This window comes from Colossoma macropomum, unplaced genomic scaffold, assembly GCF_904425465.1.
Source record: "Colossoma macropomum unplaced genomic scaffold, Colossoma_macropomum, whole genome shotgun sequence".
Classification (NCBI taxonomy): Eukaryota; Metazoa; Chordata; class Actinopteri; order Characiformes; family Serrasalmidae; genus Colossoma; species Colossoma macropomum.
This window is the reverse complement of record NW_023495922.1, coordinates 830,037-849,527: the sequence shown is the minus strand read 5'-3', so window position 1 is coordinate 849,527 and position 19,491 is coordinate 830,037. Positions and strand designations below refer to the sequence as shown.

The window sequence follows — 19,491 nt, the reverse complement described above, 5'->3', positions numbered from 1 at the left end:
TTTACACAGCACCCGTTCATACACCGCGGTCAATTCAAAGCGCTTTACAAATGAGAAAATGGAGAATAGAAATTAAATCACGATGAAACCAATAGATTTAAAGAGAATATATTAAGCATTAAATAAAAATTCTGATTAAAAATTAAATGAGAATAATGGAGTGTCGTTAGAGGAGAGAAAAAAAACAAACAGTGTTTTAAACTGAGCTAAAAGCTGCTCAAATAGGAACGTTTTCAGCCCGGATTTAAAAGTGTTCAGTGTCGGGGCTCTTCTGGAGCAGCACAGCACTGCCCTACTCTTTACCTTAGGAAGGACTAACCGAATAAATAAGAATGAGAATATGAATAAACAAACGTTAAGAGAGACCCAAAACACGGAAACTTTTATTTTGTAAGACGTTGTCGTCGTGACGCAAACGACCGCGCTTGCGCACTGCGGCAGCGGAGCTGCGGAGCGTTACCGCGCATGCGCAGTGGAAGCTCCGGTTATGGCAGCGGGTCGGTTCGGTGCAGATTCGGCGGAAAAGTGACCAAAGCAGAGAAACGGCGCGGAGCTTTGGCGGTCAGAGGGGCTTTAGCGGTCGGTGGACTTAAAGAGAGAAGCGGGAGGCGCTCTGCTTCACCTCAGCACGGCCAGCCCGTCCGCGGAGCCTGTGAGGAGACATTAGCCGAGGCGTGCGGCTAGCTGGGCGAGCGATGGGCCGGTCGCGGAGCCGCAGCTCCTCCCGCTCCAAGCGCTCCAAGAGCGGCGGAGCGAAGCACAGCAAGAAGCGCAGCCGCTCCCGGTCCCGGGACAGGGAGAGGAAGAGGCGCTCCAAGAGCAGAGAGTCCAAACGGAACCGCCGGCGGGAGTCCCGCTCCAGGTCCCGATCCGACACGGCGCCGCCCTCCCGCCGGGAGCGGGAGAGGGCCGCCTCGCCGCCGGAGAGGATCGACATCTTCGGCCGGGCTCTGAGCAAAAGAAGCGCCGGCGACGAGAAGCAGAAGAAGGAGGAGGAGGAGAAGAAGGCGGAGCTGGAGAGGCAGAGGAAGATGTGAGCGACTCGTTTTGGCTCCTTGGTCCGTCCAGAAGTCTCTGGACGCCCTTTAGCGAGCTCAGCCGCTTTCAAAGGGGCGGTTTGGCAAAAATATAGTATATACGGCTCATTCCTTAAAGGGCAACTCCACCGAATTTTCAGACGTTTTCTATAGTTCGATGGTCAAGATGTAAACAGAGTCGTTCAGAGTGCTTTGTTGTGAAACGCTCTGTTCTAGAGAAACTTACAGAGTCAGAACCGTTCACAGTGGTGGTGATAGGAACCAGACGTCCACCTCTAAAAGCTCCCTCACAGACAGTTGCATGAATCGGTTATGAATTCACTGCCTGATGTTTGAGACAAACGTACTTTAATCAGTTTATTTTAATCCGTTCATTGGTGGAGGGATACATAACATGCAGGGTGCTGTGAGGCAAAGTAGTCCCCCAAAAACGTTTTATAGATTTTCCATTATTTTCCATCATCAACACTCCATATAAACTCAGAAGACTCGTGTAGGTTCACTGGTGGTTTTGGATAGTAAATAAAATGTATGTATTTCTGTTGTAGTCATGGCGACCCCTGGTTCTTATCACCACCACTGTAAAGACATCTGAACCATTTCACACCAAACCACTCTGAATCACTCTGTTTACATCTCAATCACTGAAATATACAGAAATTTTGAAAAATAAGTGGAATTATTCTTTGACTCAAACTCAGCTGACTGACCAGGACATGTTTAATGTTGGAAATTTGCTTCTTTAGGTTTTTGCACTGGAGCTGTGAGTCTAACATAAGTACTGCCAATCTGTACCAGAATCTCCTCCAGTGAATTAGACTTCAGTTATATTAGCCTCTTTTCTCCAATACAAGTCAATACTTTTAAGTTTAAGGTGAGGAGAAAGCAAGTTAAGATGCACCAGTTGCTGACACAGTCATTGGGTTTCTCCTGAACAGCTTTGCTTTCCGTAGAAAAGCATTGACCAATAGAACGGGACGCTCTGGAGCAGCCTAAGAGCCTAAGGTCTCCATGCACAATGCCAAGCATGGGCTAGAGGGGCATGTAGCCCCCCAGCATTGGGCTGTGGAGCAGTGGAACTGTGTTCTCTGGAGTAACGGAGCTCCATCCAATACCTTTGGGATGAGTTGGAGTGATCCGGAACCGACAATTCAACATCACTACCTGACCTCATTAATGACCAATCAAATCCTCAGCAGTGTTCCAACGTCTAGTGTAAAGCCTTCCCAGAAAAGTGCAGCAAAAAGGGACAAACTCGCTATTAATACCCTTCATTTCAGAAGATACACTGAACGAGCAGGCGTCTACAAACTTTTGGACATGTAGTGTAGGTCTAGGGTAGTTAGCCAGGCTCATGTAGACTTTTCATGGCTAGTCAGCACTAGTTGCAGAGGTTTGCTAGGCCACTGAAATGGATTAAGATAAGATAAACCTCCCTAACGTGGAGTACAGTCCACGTTTTTGCTTTGGCCCAGCTCCCAAACACTGAGCTTGGACATAAATAAGCCCATACAGAAACTTCACTGGCATAAGTGAATGTAAGGACAAAGTTGGGAACAACTGTGTTTGTATGCTGTAGCATTAAAATCACCTATCACTGAAACTAAGGGGCCCAAACCGTGAAACACTGCACAGCCCATTATCCCTCCTCCACCAAACTTTACTGTTCCGAAAGGTAGCGCTCTCCTGGCATCCGCCAAACCCAGATTCATCCATCAGACTGCCAGATGATTCATGATTCATCACTCCAGAGAACACGTTTCCACTGCTCCAGAGTCCACTGGCTCACTTTGTGAAGCTCCTGACGCTCAGTTCTTGTGTTGATGTTCCTTCTAGAGGCATTTTAGAGCTCTGTATTCAGTGATGCAGCAGAGGACAAATGATTTTTACGCCCCACTCTGTGAGTTTGTGGTCTACTGCTGTGTGACTAAACTGTTGTTGCTCTTAGATGCTTCTATTTCACAATAATAGCACTCACAGTTGTCTGGGGCAGATCTAGCAGGGCAGAAAATTCAACATACTGACTTGTGGCAAAGGTGGCATCCTATGACGGAGCCATGTTTAAAGTCACTGTATGCCCTGTTCTACTGCCAGTGTTTGTCTATGGAGATTGCAAGGCTATGTTCTTGATTTTATACACCTGTTAGCAATGAATGTGACTGAAACCACCCAAACTCAGTAAATAGGAGAGATGTCCACATACTTTTGGCCGCATAATGCAGCTAATCAACCCCCCCAGATCAGTGGCAAAATGACTTTAAGACGAACAACCTCAAAAAACTGAAACCCTTCGTAGGCGTTGCAATGACTTTTGTTGTAACTCCTGAACAGAAGCCACTTAAGCATCTTTCTGATCCACTCTTGTCTCCCTCAGCCGGCAGCAGGAATCGAGGAGCGTCTGATCGAGGAGGAGACGGCGCGGCGGGTGGAGGAGCTGGTGGCCAAGCGGGTGGAGGAGGAGCTGGAGAAGAGGAAGGACGAGATCGAGAGGGAGGTGCTGCGGCGCGTGGAGGAGGCCAAGCGCATCATGGAGAAGCAGCTGCTGGAGGAACTGGAGCGGCAGAGGCAGGCCGAGCTGGCGGCCCAGAAAGCCCGCGAGGTAAATACACAAACATGCGGACGGCTCGATCATGTGTTCAGGTCAGAAACAGCAGTTACTGCCTATTTGAAGTAGCACAGCTCACAGAAAATGATGTTTTGTGATGCAGTTTAGAGATGGCACAAAACTGAAAGCTGATATGATACAATAGCGATACTAAGCTTTAGGCTTTTTCTAGGAATTTTACACCAGCAATGTCATATTTCATAAAATGCTATCAAAAACTATGAATAAATCCAGTTTAACACGCCCAATTATGCACCTTTTTAATTGAAATAGTACTGATGATACACGTGATGCACTCAGACAAAGGAATTGTGGTGTAATTTATCACAAAAATGATAAATGTTGTCATATTGGCACATTTTGGTGCAGGTGTAGCAGCAGCATTCATTTACACTTACCGGCCCGTTATTTACACCATAAAATTGCAACCCAGACCAGCTGATATCAAAATTGTAAATCGTCTAATTGCCGATCACGATACGCAAAAATCAGACAATTCTGATACTTATAATCCCAAGGAATGTGGCCACGTTCACATTACGAACCTCGTTGCTCAAATCCGATTTTTTTGCTCAAATCTGATCTCTCTGACACTCTGTTATTATTAGAGTGAGACGAAGGAGAAAAAGGTGAGATGAGCTGCTTTTCCACCGTTTACAGGCTTTAACTTCCGTTCGGCGCTGCTGCCATGGTAACGCAGAATGATGGCGCACGCGCAGTGGAAAAAAAGCACATAAATTCCGATCTGAGCGTCACATTGAGGTCATTTGGCCACGAATTGGATACGTATCCAATCTAGAACCACATACGAAAGGCAACGTTCACTTTACCAGGTTGAAGTGGCACAAATCCGATTTTTTTTGCCCTAATGTGACTCAGATCTGATGTTTTCTGGGCTGTGTGGACACGCAAATCTGACCTGAGCCACTTTCATATATGGTCCTAGATTGGATACGTATCCGATTTTGGCCATGTGACCTTAATGTGACGCTCAGATCGGAATTCATGTGCTTTTATTCCACTGCGCGTGCGCCATCATTCAGCGTTACCATGGCAGCAGCGCCGAACAGAAGTTAAAGCCTGTAAACGATGGAAAAGCAGCTCATCTCACCTTTTCTCTCCTTCGTCTCGCTCTAATAATGAAGCTGAGAGCTGATCAGAGTTAATGATCTTCTCAGCGAAGCTCGTTCTGCTCGTTAGTTTGTGCTGATGATGCACGTGATTCATTCACGTGACGTTACTGAGTAGGATGAGCTCATGAGGGTCATTTCAGGACGCCGGTTTCGTCACATTAATGACAGATTTGAATCACTTACCTAAACGAGTGTGAACCATCGTGTCCGAGCGATCGGATTTGAGCAATGAGGCTGGTAATGTGAACGTAGCCAAAGTGGCTCAGGTCGGATTTGAAAAGATCAGATTTGTGTCCACACAGCTCTGAAAACATCAGATCTGAGTCACATTAGGGCAAAAAATCAGATTTGTGCCACTTCAACCTGGTAATGTGAACATAGCCATAGTATCTCTTCCAGTGCAGAAGTTTACCAGACTAGATTATTTACAATACAGAAATTCTAACCCTAGTTAATTGTTTAGCTACAGACTCACTGTCCTCATGTTAAAGAGGCGCTCTGTCCAAAATGAAGATATTAAGAAAGTTGTAAACATGCCTGCTCACCTCCTACACTCTTAAAAATAATGGTTCTTCAAGGGTTCTATATAGAACCATGAACACTCAAAGCCCCCTCTGCGTGATTAAAGGGTTCTTCACATCATGAAATGCTTCTTCAGGTCAAAGGAGAATCTGCTGTAGATGAGATTTTGAAAAAGGTTCTCTATGGCACCACAAAGTGTTCTTCTATTGTTAAGACGTACATCTTGTTGCAGTAGAAGAACCCATTTTGGTGCCATATAGTCCCATTTTTAAAATGGTTCTATATAGAACCGCCTACAGCGCCTTCTCCATCAATCTGAAGAACCACTTCGTGATGTAAAACTGCACTGTAAAACATGGCAAATAACGTATTACATGCTAGTTTTAGGCTCTTTAACGTTAGGCTACATTTGGCTGTTGCTCCTTACAAGGCCTGCTGTAATTTGGCCGCAAGCAAGACTAGGTTTTTTCTAGTCGTTCTTTCTTTCGCCGATATCCAGTCTAGGGATTTCCGCTGATATCAGTTCGGTGCCATCTCTAATACACTTATTAATGACAGTTTATGTAAATATTAATACTGTTTTGACTGCATCACACCATCGTAGTTACTCTGTGAACTGGATAAACTAACAGTGGTGTAGTTTGGACTGTCCTGTTAGCACCTACAGCACACAGACCCAAGTTTAGAGTTACTCCAATGCTATTAAAAGTCTCTGTACTGGTCTGAACTTGACTGTCCCTCTCAGCTGCGTAAGAACGGTGAGATTCGTTCACGCTTCCGTGCCTCCTTATCCAAACTCGAGCCGACTGCCGCTCTGATGGCCCTGCCCTCTGTGGGCTCTTTTGTGTGCCAGAGAATGTAAGTAAAGAAACTGCCCCAAATACAGGTCAGTGCTTCAAAAGCAAGAGGCATCCTTGTTTTTCTGCGAGGGGGGTGGGCGAGCGCACTTCACCACACAAAAGCACACGCTGGCACGCTGACCCCCGACTCCTCCAGGAGCCGTGTAGATCTGAGTCGCTGAAGGATGAGGTTTCTGTAGGTAACTCCTGGCTTTTTTTGGTGAGAAAAAAAGTCTCTCCACACTGTTTCATTTGTTACCCAGCATTAGTCGAATTTTGTTTTTTTGTGTTACTTGATATGTCAGTGGTATTCAGATCAGGTCTACTGCGTTAAATCTGGGGATACAAGTAAAAGAAAATAGAGTTTTTGTTTGGCGCAAAATCAGATTGGCTCAAACTGCCTCATGTGTAGTTGATCTGCCACGACATGTTTGATGTCTGCGATTTGTATTTTTAGTCGTGCTTGGAGCTACAGTGACGGGAAAGACGTATTCAGACACTTTTGTGTTTGTAATTTAAGATATTTCCACGTTGATACACTGAAAGTGCATATACAGTGATGCATCAGGAGATGTCGGAGGAGAATTTGGTCGTTTCAGCCAAGATAGAGTAGAAGACGGACATTTCTGGACAATAACTCCAAACATACAGCCAAAATGACTCAAGACTGGTTTCAGAGGAGGCTGAAGGTGCCTCCTGGCCTCGCCAATCTCCTGACTTTTAGAGTTTGAAATTGAGAACATTAGAGGGGCCAAAATTTATGCTGTGAAAAGCTAGTTATTTAGTTCTTCTGAAGGCCATAAATGCCAATTATTTTGTTTGTTTACAATTACAAATGCATACTTTTTTGTTCATATCTATACAAACAGTTAAAGGACATTAATATGCAAATCTGAAGAGGCTGAATGCCGTGGACGTATCTTAAACAAGATAAACTAAAGTGTCTGAATACTTGGTTCCTCCTATCTATGAGGCTAATAAAGCTAATAGAAACTTCTACCCCAGCAGTTGAAGAGAGTGTGGAATCTCTTTAGCATCCAGACTGTGAGTTGAGTATCACTGATATAACTAATTGTGAACGTGTCTTTGATTGGACACTCACTGAAACATCTGTACTTTGCAGGAGGAAGAGAAATCGAAGCGTGAGGAACTGGAGAAGATTCTGGTGGAGAACAACCGCAAGATCGCAGACGCTCAGGCTAAACTGGTACATCCCCTTGCTTTACTTCTCTAAAAAGTGCCGGGTTCTTCTTGTTATTCTTGTTATATGGATATATCGAAACATTTAACATGTAAATGTCTGTACAAAAATTTGGACTACACTGTAAACACTAGTGCTCTCTGAACAAATTCTCCAGTACGCATCCTTAAAATGACCCTAATAATATTTACATTTCGCAATAAACCCCAATATTACTGCAGTTCGGAATATATCCTGTAGGTGGCAACAGTGCATTGATAGTCAGGCTGAAGCCCAGCTGCAGCGCACTGTGTTGCTATGATTGATGTCTTCTCATTGAAATCCAACTTGTATGAGTCACTTGTATCACTCGTGTATTGTTTGAGTTGTTTTCGAGTTGTTTTTATGGATCATATCGTAGTCTGCTTACTTACATTTAAAACGTATTATTAGCCCGTTTTAATAAACATATCGCCGCTGTCAGGAGAAGAAAACCTTGTATCTCATTTTCGTTGTTTTTTGGTTTTTGACACAGTTTAAAAATACCTGGTTTCCTTTACATTGTGTATGAATTTCATGATGAATGGACCAAAAGAAATGGCTCGAAATGCCTTGGAAAAAATTCTGGTTCCATTGACTTACATTAAAAGTAAAGCATGTTCTTTCCTTCTTCTGTAAAGTTACCATTTTGGAGATACAAGCAACAGCAATATCAGATCTGTAGTTGCGGTTGCTATGGGAACACAAGATGTCTAAAAGCATGTTCTACTTGAACCTGTTTGACTGCGTATCTGTGTTACATTTACTCTGGGTTAGTGTGTGTCCTGTATAAGCCCTGCATCACTGGAATGCGTCCTGTAATCTGTGTGTCCTCTGGGGGGAAACTGGTTTCCTGAAAACATCAAACGTGTTCAAATGTGATCTGTTTAGTGCTTTTCCTGCTCTTACAAACCCAGTTTAAACTCATGGAGGGAGCAGGAATCCCTCCAAAATGTGAAGCGCAGGGCTGCTGGAGGACCTACAAGCGTTGAAGAATTGGCACTGAGCCAATTCGATAATGAACTTGATAACTGACAGCCATAGACAATCAGCACTGAGCTCAGCCATTTACAGCTGTTTAAAAAACTTTCTGTTCTCAGCCACGAGAGCTTTTCTCTATCTGGAATGAATTAATGCAGCATTACAGTGACAACAAATTACAAACCTGGTTTTAGGCAATTAAGCTTCTGATGTTAAAATGTTTCCTTAATGGCATAATGAGAGATATGAGTACAGCTGTACATTTACAGCAATTTAAATTTAAATGGTCAGAGAACAGAATAATGTTCTTAACATTCATTAGTAGGGCTTTTCTTGCTGTGTTTGGGTTTGACATACCATTTCACACAGAGGTCTCCAAGCTGTTTACAGTATTTTACTTCAGCCAGAGTTCGCCAGGCTTACTTTTATGCCCCTGGACTTAAGGTCAACTGGAGTTAACAAAAAATGGAGCCAGTCGTTTGTTTCATTAGACGTACCAATAATGTCAGCATTTGCCAAATACCATAACAGTGTTTTTGACTGGCTGGCCAGAGCAGAAGAGCTGAACATTACTACAGTGTGAGTAAAGCCTTGGGTTCACTACATGACTTTTAAAGTCTGAACACATTATAAGAGACTGGGCGTCTCACACTATCAGACGGGTTTCTGCAGATTTTTTTGGGCTGAAATATTGGGGATCCACACTAAACGATCAGGGATCACACACTACTCAACTTTTAAGATGTTGCTGAATTGAAAATAACTTACTGAACTTGTGCAAACTCTTGCGAACTCTCGCATTCTCCCATTACTAGGAGATGCAAATAAACAAACGTGAGCTGTTGCTGCTGTATTCTCTGCCATTTGCGCTGAAACAGTAAAGAAGCAGCAGGTAAACATGTTTAATTGAGGCTCATGGATTTAAAAAATGTGATCAGTTTGGAACTGAGAGTTTTAAATGTACATAAACTCGATTGTCTTAAACTCAGCTCATTAAAAAGCTTCGCTCCACACGTGAGGGACTTTTTCGCCATTTTTCATTTACTTGCTGCATTTTCTTCTTTCGCGCTCTCAGTTTTCATTGGTTGTTGCAGGAATACATTCAGATTGAGTCGATCAGTTACACTAGATTTCGCGTGAGTCGGGTTGAATCATGTTTGATAAACTTCGACTGGTCTGAAACGCGATCATGTGGCTGTAAATCTGAGTCTGTGCCTCTCAAATACAATCCGACTCTCTCTGCAACTGCCAACTCCGACTGACGCAAAAATCTGCAGACTAGAGTCGACCAGCTCAGACTCAGCCAGACTTAGAATCAGGGCTAAAATCAGGGTAAAAGTCGTGTAGCGTAACCATGGATTAAGGCTGGGTATCGTTTCAGTACTGATACCAGTCCGATACCTTGAACTCGACACTAGTAATTTTCTATGCCTCTTTTTTTTTTGCTGGTGACACACGATTCATTCACGTGACGTTACTGAGTAGGATGTGCTCATGAGGGTCATTTCAGGGTGCCGGTTCGTCAAATTAATGACAGATTTGAATCACTTACCTAAACGAGTGTGAACCATTGTGCCAGAGAGATCGGATTTGAGCAAAAAATGGATTTGAGCAACGAGACTAAGAAGCTAAAAGCTAAGCCCTGGACATCCACGGGTTTACCGCTCATGACCCTGTCTTGTTAGCACGTTTGCACAGTTGTTGTTCGCTGCTGACACTCTTGTTGTTCTCTCAGGCTGAGGAGCAGCTCCGGATCGTGGAGGAGCAGCGCAAGATCCACGAGGAGCGCATGAAGCTGGAGCAGGAGCGCCAGCGGCAGCAGAAAGAGGAGCAGAAGATCATCCTGGGCAAGGGCAAGTCACGGCCCAAACTCTCCTTCTCCCTGAAGGCGGCGGACTGACGCACAGGTTCAGCCGCCGTCTCCTCAGACTCGCTCTCGAGGGCTCCTCTCCGCGGGCGTCAGCTGCTCAGCACAGATCCAACACGACGCGTCTATAGAAACGTTTTTGTTTTTCTTCTTTTTAGAAAGTGGAAGCCTTGTCCCTGTTTCATGACCTCGGTTTTTGTATTACTGACTGTTGCATAGGAAGCCGTCACCTTCGTGTTCTCTCTAGAGCCGTCTGAGAGATGTGGGGGAGAACCGCGTGGGAAAAAAACAACGATATGGACAAAAGTACGCTGAACTGGACGCTCCCAGAGTGGGCGTAGTATGCGTGTCTGTGCTTAAGAGTGTCTTGCAAAATGTTTTTCGATCTTTTCATAATTTATTCATGGATTAAACAGACCAGGACGAGTGCAGCGCTTGACCTTCCGCCGTCAAGCCTTGATGTGACAAACCTCGCCCAGTTCTACACATCGGTGAGAAGCAATATACGGGAAATCAAGGATCTGTGTTTATAATAGGTCTCAGAGCAGGAGTTCAGCCTTGATCCTAGGCTTTACAGTGTCTATGATCAGGGCAAACTAGGCACGATGAAGCAATCAACCGTAAACCGACAAACAGTTTTTCAAAAAAAGGGTGATATTTTTCAGATTCCAGCAGTGGCTGACTGTCGGGGGGGCGGAGTATATAGGACACATATGAGTCAAATGACTTAAGAAATTTGACCAAACTGAAAAACCAAAACTGGTGCAGCAGTTGCATTCAGGCGCCTGTACAACTATAACAATGTAACTGACTCCATTTAAGATGGAATGGAAAATTTTTCCAAATAAGCTGCCAAATAAGAACTTCAGCCTTGTAGAAATTTAGACATGAAACTACATTCAGCACCGTTTGCCAGACAGATGTATCCATACATTGTTTGGCTTTGTTTTGATTTTATTTAGCACAGTAAAATATATTCATAAATCTGATTAAAAAGTGAACACCTTCCAGAATAATAAGCCACTGTTAACGTACACAAATACCAAAGCATGATTATGTATTGAAACTGTCTGAAATTTTAATTATACTGTGATATAAAGTTTTGGTCACACCACCAAAATAATGTGTTGTGTAAAATAATAATAATTCACATCTCAACTTCTGTGAGGCTGAATTTGGCTTCTTATTTGGTAGCTTTTTGGGAATTTGAATAAGAAGCCGACCTCAGCTTCATTTGCCTCACGTGTGTCTCGTATACTTGCCGCTCCGACCGTCAGACACTGCTGGACGTTACAGCCATTACGTCGTCTTATGTTACTGAGGGACACTGAGCTAAAGCTGCACTAGTCATGACGTTAATGTTTGTTTTAACATGGACAAGTAACGATTGGTAGAAGTTCAGATACTCAGAATAACAGAAGTTTCATTCGGCTGTTTTTATATCTCAGTTTCTTCTTCAGCTGTTCAGTTTTTGATCGTACAGTTTTGGGCTGTTTACTTGATGTATACACTGATATCTGGACTCTACGTTTCACAGAAAACCAAGGAACATTTTTTATCTCGGTGCATTAATACCGAATTAATACTATGGGCGCTTATAAATATCTGTATATGACGTAATTTACAGTGGATTTGAACATGGTTCAGCCAATCAGATTCCCAAGCTGGAGCTGTCTATTTTATGTGTCGCATCCTTGAAAAGACTTTTTTAATGTTCCCTGTCATATTAACCCATTTATGCCCATTCTGGAATTTTTAAATTTCCTTTACTAAAGCATCGCTGAGCACAAATCTGAAAACAAAAATTGGTCAGTGTGGCTAGCATTTTTAACTGTACATGGCCACTGAAAATGGCTCACACAAGGAGATGGGAAAAAAAATAAACCACCCACAATTCAGGATTAATCAAATTACAATAATTTGAAATTTGGACATGTGTGAGTTTTTTTCAGAAAAATGGTCTGAAGTTTCCTTATAAGTCTTTGGTTTTTTTTTTTTTTTACTTAAATTCTGACTTTGGTGAATATTAGATATGTGAAACAAAGTTTTTCAGTTTTCAGATATTGGTTAAATATGCAGTGCCAATATGTGCCCGTACACCAAATCTGAGCTATTTTTGTCAAAAAAAAAAAATTCTGTGGCCAATTTTAGTTTTATAATTTTTTACGTATTGGTGAGTTGAGCACCATGTCTTATATTTCAAAGACAGAATACATGTTTTCCTGTGATCTTTCACTAAAACGTAAAGACTTTTCTCCTCTGATTTTTGGTACGAAGGAAAGCTTGGCCTCCTACTCTGAGATACTTTATGAACTGCAGTCCAGGGTTGCACCAGTTCTGCGTCAGCATTTGACAAAATCTGTGAGTAGTCTTTCGTTACCAGTGGTCAGTTCCAGACTGTCATTTTAGTAGCTTCAGTTGCACCAACAGTCTGTGGTCAGTTTGTAACCAGTCGATTAACGGGCTTTGCTGGAAACCTGGAAATTACATTGGTTCTGCAGTTCCATGTAAAAATGAAACCGTGCTCAATAAACCAACCAGCATATACATTTTTAAAGCTGACTTGAATAAAACTGAACACCTACATCCTTATTCGTTTGCTTATTTTGGTGTTTCCTCATACAACTGAATGTGCAGCCATGTTGTCAAATGTGTTCTGATTAACTGACGTTTCAGGATTGGTGGATCAGTAGGCAGTGTTTAGGTAGCTACTGCTCGACATTAAAACTAGTTTGTGTGCTGCGGCCTGTTTGGCTTTAGTAATGAAGTTTAGTAAATACCAACCTTCTTCAACTTTCTTGAACTCCTGAGCGTATAGCTGGTGCAACCTGCCCCAAAATGATGTCTTTGGAAAGTCTTCTCCAAGTTTGTGCAGTGAAAATAACATTCGCCCAACAAATGTTACTGGTATTACTACCAGGAGTGGAAAACGTAGAGAAATTATACCAAATTTTCTGAATAATTCAGTCCTTGAGAGGAGCACTCAGAGTGGTTTGGTGTGAAATGGTTCAGATGTCTTTACAGTGGTGGTGACAGGAACCAGGGGTCGCCATGACTACAACACAAATATAGACATTTTATTTACTATCCAGAACCACCAGTGAACCTACACGAGTCCACCTATAGCCACTGAGTTGTACAGAAAGCTGTAGCTGGTCTTGAATAAATACCTTGGATATATTCGTGTAGCCCTTCCTCCAAAACAGGCTGCTGTATTGTAAAACGTTTTAAATGGCGCTCTGATATAGCCGTGTCTGTTGGTGAGCGCAGAAACAATGTCTTTGTATTTGAGACTGTGTTTAGAATAAAGTGCTGTATAGCGGTCAGCCAGTCACGGATACACAACTTCAGCACCCCTGAAAAATGGACAGTGGGCTTAGGGGTTTGAGTGGAATACTGGCTGAATGGCATAGTGGTACCATCTACAGGGTGGAGTGGGTAATGCACTTATGTTTCTATATATCTTGAGATAATTATCTGGGGATAATTAAGTAATATCTATCTATCTATACACGTATATCGCTGCTGTCAAAACAAAACCTTGTATCTCCATTTTTGTTCTTTAGTTTTTGATATATTTTGAAAATGCCTGTGGGCCTTTACTTTGTCTATAAATTTTATGATGAATGGATCAAAAGAAACAGCCCAAAATGACTTGGAAAAAGGTCTGGTTCCATTGACTTACATTAAAAGTAAAGTATGTTTTTTCCTTCCCCTGTAAAGTTATTTTGCAGGTACGAGGTTTTGTTCCGACAGCAGCATCATTCCCCCCATATAAACTGTATTGCATGTATTTCTCCACCAAGAATTGATTACAAAAGTTACGTTTTAGGCTGAAACCTTCTTGCGAAACGAATTTACACAGTGTGTCAGGCATCGGATAAAGTATTCGTCACAATTTCATGTAACAAGTTTTTTCGGAAGGAGCTATTAAAGGCCTTAAACTCGTCTGGTTCCTATCACCACCACTGAACAGTTCTGACTCTGTAAGTTTCTCTAGAACAGAGCATTTCGCACAAAACCACTCTGAACGACTCTGTTTACATCTTAACTGTTAACTTATACAGAAATTTTAGGTGGAATTCCCCTTTTAGTGGAAGTATGGGTGCTGCGGCAGAGTATTTCTCAGTTGAAAGAGGAAGTATGTAGCCTAAAATGAACATGTTCCCACAAATAAATCAGTGTATTTATGTGGAAACTCCTGGTTCTGAATTAGCTTAGTTGTAAACAGCTTCATTTTACTGTAACATGAATTTGATTGTATGTTTTTATGAAGACCGTAAATTCAGATGTGTGGAATGAGCTTAACGCTGAGAGGAGACGGAGAGAAATCTCCTGGTCTTTGACGTCTGTAGTACTTTTGAATGTCTAAATGAAAATGTGAACAGTGGAAAGTGTTTTTATTGGAAATTTAACAGTAAAATATCTTCCAAAAATTTTCCAATTATATTAATGAAGTACAGTTTGAGGACTTTCCACTCTGATTGCTAATATTTCTGTCTGTGGAAACTCGAAACAGTCCTGGAACAATCAGTGAGTGCTAGCAAACACGGCTAGTTCAAATTAGCGTTAGCCGAGCCAGCTAACGGGCAAAACTCTTCACAATTTCAAAACAACCAACATATTTTAAGAACATTCTGGTTACATAGTTTGGTTTAGGTCACTCAGTCTGCCTAGCGTTGTACTCCTTAGCTGTGACTGAGTTACTGCTGAACAGTAACAGTAAGATTAGCTAGCTATGCTAATCACCGCTCAAACCAAACTGGCCTGGTAAGTTATAAGCTACAGTTAATTGGCTTGTTCAGGACCTAAGTTTTGATAGAACCTCAGAAATGTAATACTGAATCCTTTGTTCAGTAGTTCTTCCATTCCATTTCTAAGGAAATGTAGTTTTCACTGATCCTCCACAAGCTAACTCTGGATTCTGCTGCAGTCAGTCAGTCATCCAGTCACAGTTAAAGAGCTGGTTTTTAACCGTGGTAGTTTGGCGTTTGGGGGTTGGGTACGTTTTTTTTTTATGGACTGGTGTGGTCAAGCCGTCCACTGGGCCTTCTCAGAATAAACCTCCCACAGGTCCATCCATGTGGTCAGGAGAGCCGGACGTTACAAATGATCTACAACTGTAAGGAATGTGTGACGATTCGCCAATAAATCCATGAATGTGTCCAGCGTTCATACTGTGTGACTGCTTTGATTTCCAGAGGTGAGCGAGTCCAACACTCCGGTACCATTTATGCTGTATTCGTAGTAACGTTGGAAAAACGTTGGAATTGCTTTCTGGGTTTGTCAGTCACTAGAGGGCGCTCTGTGTCAAAATGAATGGAAACCTTTGTACAGAATTAGCTCATAGAACAGCCTAAAATATTTCAACGCTGCTGTTATATTTTTGAGCATTTTTGAAAGTTATAGGACTTTATAAAGTGTCTAAAGTTCATGATGTCAGTGTGAACTTCTTTACTCAAACTACGAGATAATTGGCTCACCAACCAATCAGCGCTCATGCCGACCAATCAGCACTCAGTAGTAGTAAAGCTAACCCACTGGTGTTTGGTAACAAAAATGCTGACCAGTCAGACAGATGGACAGACAGACAGACAGACAGATAGATAGATAGACAGAGAGACAGATCGACAGATAGATAGACAAATAAATAGCTAAATAGATACATAGATAGATAGATCGATAGATAGATAGACAGATAGAGATAGATAGATAGATAGACCGACAGATAGATAGATAGATAGATCAGATAGATAGACAGACAGATAGATAGGCAGATAGATAGATAGACAAATAAATAGATAGCTAGATAGACAGAGATAGACAGATACATAGATACATAGATAGATAGATAGACAGAGAGATAGATCCTCGCTCTGTCCACTAGTGGGCAGCATTCGGTGGGATCAGATGCGGAGGCTCTTCCAGCTCTGAACTCAGTTCAGTGTGTCTGTATTTCTCCGTGTTAAACAGCTGTTCGAGGGTCCGGGACCACCCTGTCTGAATACCCGCTGTTTATGTGTGTGTGTGTGTGTGCGTGTGCGTGTGTGGTTAGGGGGGTGGTGGTGATGGTGGTGGTCTGTTCGCAGGGTGTTTGCGCTCCGCGGCGCTAATGAAGCGCTTCCTCTCGGCTCTCTAATGACTGATTATCTTTATCTGCCACGCGTCTCGAGGCAAATACACAAAGAGGAGGGCTGATCAAATAAGGGGGTCTTAGCGCTCGAGCTGGACGGAGGTGTGAAGGTGGTCTCACCTCTGCGCTGCGCGTCATCCAATTATCTCCTACCTGCCGGCGGCTCTCTTTGAAGACCACTCAATAAACACTCCGCTGGCCGCGCTGACCAAACGCCTCCTGACCCGTTTGGTCGCAGCGCTCCGTCTGTCAGCAGCGCGCGTTTGATCTCCGGGCAGCGTCCCTGTGAAAAAGTCTGCACACCCCAGTGACATGACGCGTTGGTGCTCTGAGTGTGAATAAGTGAACGCACCCTGCACAGAGAACACGCCTCTACACTTCAATGCGTTTAGACTCATATTAAGGCATAAAGTGTGGCCCGTGAAAAAGTTATGGCACACTTCATACTGTATGCTTTATTATTTTCCTCTATTTATTTATTTATTTATTTATATATATTTAAATATGCTAAGCCCAGCGATCAGGGAGAGTTTGGGCGCCATAATCTGCATAAAATGCCTTGTTTAAGTTATTTACACTTAGACAAATCAAAGTTTTGTACACAACTGTACATATTACTGCACACATTACTGTGTATATCACATATAGAGAGAGACAGACAGACAGACAGACATCAAATAGATAGATAGATAGATAGATAGATAGATAGACAGACACAGATAGATAGATAGATAGATAGATAGATAGATAGATAGATAGACAGACACAGATAGGTAGGTAGATAGATAGATAGATAGATAGATAGATAGACAGATAGATAGATAGATAGATAGATAGATAGATAGATAGACAGACAGACAGATAGATAGGCAGACACAGATAGATAGATAGATAAATAGACAGGCAGACAGACAGATAGACAGACAGACTGACGTTATAAATTAATAACTTTCAAAAAATTCAAATAAAATTTTAAAATACTAAAATCAATGTCTAGAAATTGTCTTATTTTGGGAGATCAATTCTAAAGGCAGAGAACTCAAGATAGATAGCTAGATAGATAGATGTGTAGATATATAGATAGACAGACTGACAAGTTATAATATAACTTAACTTTTTAAAAGAATTAAAAATACTAAAATTAATGTCTAGAAATTGTCATATTTCTGGAGATCAAATCTAAAGGCAGAGAACTCAACAAAAACAAATTACTTAAAACATTAAGTGTCGTTTTTCAGTTTTTTGACGTAATTGGAAAATGCCTGTTACCCTTTACACAGCAGCAGTGTGACAGCAGCAACATGTTAACTACTTGAATTGAAAACAGAATTGAAGTATTAAGAATCTAAAATACATTTTTTTATATAATTTTTGTAGTATATATATATATATATATATATATAGAGAGAGAGAGAGAGAGTGAGAGAGAGATACTGAAAAAAGTCTTTGACTCCTAACCACGTTACAAAAAAGTAAGAAGAAATTCTTCATTAGTAGTTTCAAGTATTTTACTTTCTTTCCTTCCTAAATGGATTCAGTGTTGATAAAAATGTCACTACCTCAGTACAAACAGTGGTTAGATTGTCTTAGACATAGATTAGATAGTCTTAGATTGTCTTCAGTCACTCTCAGCTCTCCGTTTATACGGTTCTCTACAGTTCGGCACTAAAACTCTGATACGTCTTCCGTATTTCAGTAATGTGACTGACTGTAATTGAATAGCTTAATTAAACTGAGAGCTCTGTTTAAAGACCCTTAAAGAACACCAGCCGTCACACCATCACCAGCCTGCCAACGGCTCGGCTCTCTGACTGACACAACATCCATTTACAGTTCAAAAGAGCCAGACTGTTTAAACTCACTCGCTCACTTCACACCACTCACTCACATACGTTTACACTACCTGCAGAGTGCAGCCTGATTACAGCCTCCGCCAGTCTGAAATCACATACTTCTACAACAGGGGTCCAAGCTTTTATCGTTTGGGGGCCAAAAAGACTAAACAATGAAGGAATAAAGAAGGCAGGAAGGTTTCAAATGGAGTTTTTAAGAACATTACACTATGTTTTGTTACTGAAAAAGGAAATTAAGAATTTGAGTTAAATAATAGAAAAATATGTCTTCTTGTATCGTGTGAGGGGGCAGGGTTATGGTAACTGTCCAGTGGTCTGACTTTAGGCTGCGGGCCACACTTTGGGCTGCACTGCTGTCCAAATATTTAAAAAAAAAAGTTCCTGAATGTCATCCAAATCCAGAAAGTGTGAATTTTGAACACTACCCAATCCCACAATGGGACATACAAATGTATCACTGTTGTTGGAACAAAACTAACTTACAGGAGAAGGAGAAGGAAAAAACACACTCTACTTTTAATGGAAGTCAATGGAAACAGACGTCAAGTACTTTTGGATCATTTCTTTTGGTTCATTCACCATGAAATTTGCACACAATATAAAGGACAGTAGATATTTTCAAATTATGTCAAATATTTATATATCATTTTTTACATTTTCTTGCATGATTTGAAAACTCCAGTTACCCTTTACATTATGTTCACATTTCGCGATAAACAGACCAACAGAAAAAATCTGGTTACCATGAGTTCCAATAAAAGTTAACAGTGTTTTCCTTCTCCTGTAAAGTCACTATTTTTGGTTGATGTTTTGTTCTGACAGCTATGATGTTATGCTCCATGCTTTACAACCAACCAGACAGTTTATAACCAGTTTGATTTGGCTTTTCTAGCAGCAGCTCATTCATCATCACTCAGTATTAATATAATTATTCCACATTCTGCTGTAAACTGCTTCATACTTTCCTAATCCAAAGCACTAAAGTCTGAAATCAGCTCGGGACTGAAACATATGCGATGTTTTGAGTTATATGTGCTGAATATGTGTAAATACGCAAATATTTCACAGCAAAGTTTTGGGCAGTTTTTTAGTAAACAGTTTATTTGTTTGTGTTTAGAAAATATTAACCTTTAGGAAAAAAAAAAAAAATCTACAAATAATATCAAAGGTGCCATTACTTTTGCATAGGCCACATTTGCAATCATAAAACAATGTAATATAGCCAAGCTTTTGTCAATACATTAGAATTATGTGCACATATGTGGATAAAAGGTGTGTAATTTTTTACACATATGCCAAAAA

The 19,491-nt window shown here is 41.5% G+C and overlaps 1 protein-coding gene across 1 annotated transcript; it reads left to right on the top strand.

The window, feature by feature from the left end:
* Positions 1-459: 459 nt before the first annotated feature.
* On the top strand, positions 460-15,376 carry arglu1b (arginine and glutamate rich 1b). The gene is made up of 4 exons (XM_036564053.1): positions 460-1,033; positions 3,369-3,636; positions 7,260-7,343; positions 10,072-15,376. The coding sequence occupies exons 1-4, from the start codon at positions 696-698 to the stop codon at positions 10,234-10,236; spliced, it is 855 nt and encodes a 284-aa protein (XP_036419946.1). The 5' UTR covers positions 460-695; the 3' UTR covers positions 10,237-15,376.
* Positions 15,377-19,491: the final 4,115 nt, after the last annotated feature.